This window comes from Cucumis melo, chromosome 3 (assembly GCF_025177605.1).
Source record: "Cucumis melo cultivar AY chromosome 3, USDA_Cmelo_AY_1.0, whole genome shotgun sequence".
NCBI lineage: Eukaryota > Viridiplantae > Streptophyta > Magnoliopsida > Cucurbitales > Cucurbitaceae > Cucumis > Cucumis melo.
The window spans coordinates 18,884,779-18,889,531 of record NC_066859.1 but is presented as its reverse complement, the minus strand read 5'-3'; the positions used below and the strand labels follow the sequence as shown (position 1 = coordinate 18,889,531).

The 4,753-nt window shown below is 38.8% G+C and overlaps 1 protein-coding gene across 1 annotated transcript; it reads left to right on the top strand.

Annotated features, from left to right (window-relative positions):
• Positions 1–1,872: 1,872 nt before the first annotated feature.
• LOC103501338 (uncharacterized) lies at positions 1,873–4,518 on the top strand. Its single transcript, XM_008464889.2, has 5 exons — positions 1,873–2,021; positions 2,568–2,767; positions 3,543–3,865; positions 3,953–4,213; positions 4,321–4,518. Exons 1-5 carry the CDS (start codon positions 1,873–1,875, stop codon positions 4,516–4,518), a joined length of 1,131 nt encoding a protein of 376 aa, XP_008463111.2.
• Positions 4,519–4,753: the final 235 nt, after the last annotated feature.

Sequence of the window (4,753 nt, the reverse complement as noted above, 5' to 3'; positions counted from 1 at the left end):
GGTATTTTGATAGTGGGTGCTTCATACATATGACTGGAAACAGATCCTACTTTACGAACTTAAATGACTTTGTCACCGGACATGTTACCTTTGGTGATGGTGCAAAAGGAAAAATTATAGCTAAAGGTAACATAGACAAGGATGATCTACCACGACTGAACGATGTTAGGTATGTGGATGGACTAAAAGCAAACTTGATCGGTATAAGTTAACTGTGTGATCAAGGTTACAAAGTTAGTTTTGATGATATTGGTTGTGTTGTCATGAATAAAGAAAATCAAATCTGCATGAGTGGTAAACGACAAGCTGATAATTGCTACCATTGGAATTCAAATATGTCTGACACCTGTCAGTTGACAAGATCCAATCAAACATGGTTGTGGCATAGAAAGGCGCTGGGGCATGTCAGCATGAGAGGATTGGAAAAAGTTATTAAAAATAAAGCTGTTGTGGGAATTCCTGATTTAGAAATAAATGGAAACTTCTTCTGTGGAGACTGTCAAATTGACAACTAGGCAAGGTCTACTCATAAAAGTTTGAAAGAATGTTATACCAATAGAGTCTTGAAACTGTTACATATGGATCTCATGGGTCCAATGCAAACAGAAAGTCTTGGAGGTAAGAGGTAGTGCTGGTTGTTGTTGATGATTACTCAAGATACACTTGGGTTTATTTTCTCAAAGAAAAAATAGATACGGTTGAAATATGCAAAATTTGTGTTTGAAGCTACAACGTGAAAAAGGGAAGAAGATAACAAGAATCCGAAGTGATCATGGTAAAGAATTCGATAATGAAGGCTTTAACAGTTTTTGTGTGTTAGACGGAATACACCATGAGTTTTCTGCACCGATAACTCCTCAACAAAATGGTGTAGTAGAAAGAAAGAATATGACATTACAAGAAATGGCTCGTGTTATGATACATCCCAAAATTTACCTTTATGTTTTTGGGCAGAAGCTGTAAATACTGCATGTCACATTCATAACAGAGTAACTATTAGAACTGGAACGACTGTTACTCTTTATGAACTTTGGAAAGAAAGAAAACCAAATGTCAAATACTTTCATGTGTTTGGAAGTACATGTTATATCTTAGCCGACCGATAAAACCGTGAGAAATGGGATGCAAGGTCGGAACAAGGAATCTTTCTCGGGTACTCTCAAAACAGTCGGGCCTTTAGAGTCTACAATAACAGATCCAGCAATGTTATAGAAACAATCAATGTAGTTATAAATGATCTCGATTATGATATCAAATAGATGAATGATAAAGAAGATGAGACTCCAAACATGTCTGAAGGCAGAACTACGAGTACTGTGGAAGAGTCTAAAGCTGATAATTCATCCGACGGTCCAGGCAAAAGTTTGAAAAAATCATCAGAAGAAATTATCAATAAAAAATCTAAACTAATTCCGTCAGCTCACGTAAAGAAAAATCATCCAACAAGCTCTATCATAGGTGATCCATCAGCTGGGATGCAGACCAGAAGGAAAGATAAGATTGACTATTTGAAGATGGTTGCTGACTTGTGCTATATTTCCACCATTGAACCTTCGACTGTTGACTCTGCTCTCAAGGATGTGTATTGGTTAAATTCTATGTAAGAGGAGTTACTACAATTTAGACGAAACAATGTCTGGACGTTAGTCTCAAAGCCAAAAGGTGTAAACGTTATTGGCACCAAATGGATATTTAAAAATAAGATTGATGAAACTGGATGTGTGACGAAAAATAAAGCCAGATTAGTAGCTCAAGGGTATACTCAAGTTGAAGGTGTTGACTTTGATGAAACGTTTGCTCCTATTGCTCGACTTGAAGCCATTCGACTTTTACTGGGCATATCGTGCATAACAGAAATTTAAATTGTATCAGATGGATGTAAAGAGTGCCTTCTTAAATGGGTACTTGAATGAAGAGGTTTATGTTGCTCAACCAAAAGGTTTTGTAGATTCTGAGCACCTGAAGCATGTGTATAAGCTCAACAAAGCCTTATATGGACTAAAGCAAGCTCCGAGAGCTTGGTATGACTGGCTAACTGTGTACTTGAGAGGTAGAGAATATTCCTGAGGAGAAATTGACGAGACCTTGTTCATACACAGGAAATCTGACCAACTGTTGGTGGCTCAAATTTATGTTGATGACATCATTTTTTGAGGATTTCCTCAGGATCTAGTAAATAATTTCATTAATATTATGCAGTCAGAATTCGAAATGAGCATGGTTGAAGAGTTTTCATGTTTTCTGGGACTTCAAATTAAGCAAAAGAATGATGGCATTTTCATATCACAAGAAAAGTATGTCAGGAATATGGTCAAAAAGTTTGGTTTGGAATAAGCTCGAAATAAGCGGACTCCAGTTGCGACACATGTTAAACTTACAAAAAACACTAAAGGTGCTGAAGTTGATCACATACTTTACAGGAGTATAGTAGGCAGCCTATTATACTTAACAGCAAGTCGACCTGACATAGCTTATGCTGTGGGAATATGTGCTCGTTGTCAGGCAAATCCCCGCATCACTCACTTAGAAGCTGTTAAATGAATTCTTAAATACGTTCATGGGACCAGTGACTTTGGAATGATGTATTCCTATGATACCACTCCCACTCTAGTTGGATATTGTGATGCTGACTGGGTAGGTTCAGCTGATGATCGTAAAAGTACGTCTAGAGGTTGCTTCTTTTTGGGAAACAATTTAATCTCTTGGTTAAGTCAGAAGCAAAACTGTGTTTCTTTATCTACAGCTGAAGCTGAATATATAGCTGCAGGTAGTGGTTGTATACAATTGATTTGGATGAAAAACATGCTGCTTGAATATGGGTTTGATCAGGATACTATAACGTTGTATTGTGACAATATGAGTGCAATTTATATATTCTAAGAATCCTGTTCAACATAGTCGAACTAAGCATATTGATATAAGACACCACTTTATTCGAGAACTACTTGAAGACAAAGTAATCAAGCTTGATCATATTCGTTCAAATTTACAATTAGTCGATATCTTCACTAAACCCCTGGATGCTAGCTCATTCGAATACTTACGTGCTGGTTTAGGTGTGTGTTGCACTTAATTTCGTGATTAGCTATAAAGACAACGCATGTCTCCATGTTTCAAATATTTCGAGTTGTCAGCATCGTTTTCGAAGTAAATAGATGTCTTTTCGGCTGATGGGGTTCTTCTTTTCATTCATGGATGTTTAATTTCTGACTATTTGAATTCTATTTTGGCTATTTAAACTGAGATCATCTTAAGTCATTACACATTCTGAAGTTGATACATCAGTTGAAATTTCTCATCGGTTACTCAAAATTTTTTCGTCATGGTGAATACTCGCAAGGGGTCTTATGTGCCTAAGTAGTCTGAAGATGCACCTAATGTCATCACCTCTTCGCCTCCTCCAGTACAACATGCAAGGGTTAAAGGTCACCGGTTCAAGAGCACTCCTCCCCGGAGACCCTATCGGCTTCCGCCTGAGAAAGTGCAGGGTGAGGCCTCTAGTAGGTTGTAGGAGTTTTTACGTTCTGAGGCACTACCTGAAGTCGGGGAGTCTGCTGCTCCTGTCTCTCCTGCTGTGCATGCACATCGAGCTTCTGAGGCCACTGTATCGGATATGGATTCAGATGATTATGATAATGTTCCATTAATCCGTTTGTTAAAGAAACCCTCAGGGCCAGTTACAGCCGAGAGGCTCCCTTCTGATCCCCCAGGTTTCATTCACTCTCAAGAGAGCTCATCAACCGAAGGGATATTCATTCCAACTTCAGGAGACCCTCGACGCTCACCAACTATACCTTCAGGTCATTCTCCCTTTGTTCACCCTCCTCGATCAAAACTACCTACTTCGGAACCGGATGTGGTGCCTGTACACATTCCTAAAATCGCTACTGTTGCACATGAGGAACAGACTAATGGTTCTCAAAATGATGATCAGTGTGCTTCTTTTAACTAGACTGAGATACCTCCTGAAGACATTCCTCCTCCTACTGATGATCCCATTGCACCATCTTCTGAAGGAAGGCCAGAGTCTCCTAAAGGTCCTAAACCCCCAAAAAGAAAAACTCAACAGGCTAAAAGAAATGTTACCACAAAAACTAGCAGCAAGAAAATTCCTGCAAATGTTCCATCTGTTCCCATTGATGGAATTTCTTTTCATCACAAGGAAAGCGTTCAACTCTGGAAGTTTATGATGCAGAGGAGAATTACCGATGAGGTAAATATATCTGACAAACACCAATCCTGCATGAGTATCATGAACCTTATCCATAAGGCTGGTTTGGAAAAAACTATCTCGAATGTTGGCTCTTTTTTTATCCCTAGTTAATTAGAGAATTTATTGTCAATCTGCCTGATGACTTTAATGATCCGAGTAGTGCTGACTATCAAACCGTGTACATTAGAGGGTTCAAATTTGTGATTTCACCTGCTGTGATAAATGGGTTTCTTGGAAATACTATTGATATTGACTGCTCTCCATCATGTCCTACTACTGAGGTTTTAGCTAATGTCTTATCTTGAGGGACCTTGTCCACATGGCCTATGAATGGAATCCCTGCAGCTTCTCTCAGCGTCAAGTATGCCATTTTGCACAAGATTGGCATTGCCAATTGGTTCCCTTCCTCACATGCCTCAAGCATATCTGTTGCCTTAGGTACATTCTTGTATCAAATTTGCAATAGTGATAAAGTAGATATAGGCGCCTTCATTTACAATCAACTGTTGAGGCATGTTGGGTTGTTTGGGGTCAAGGTTC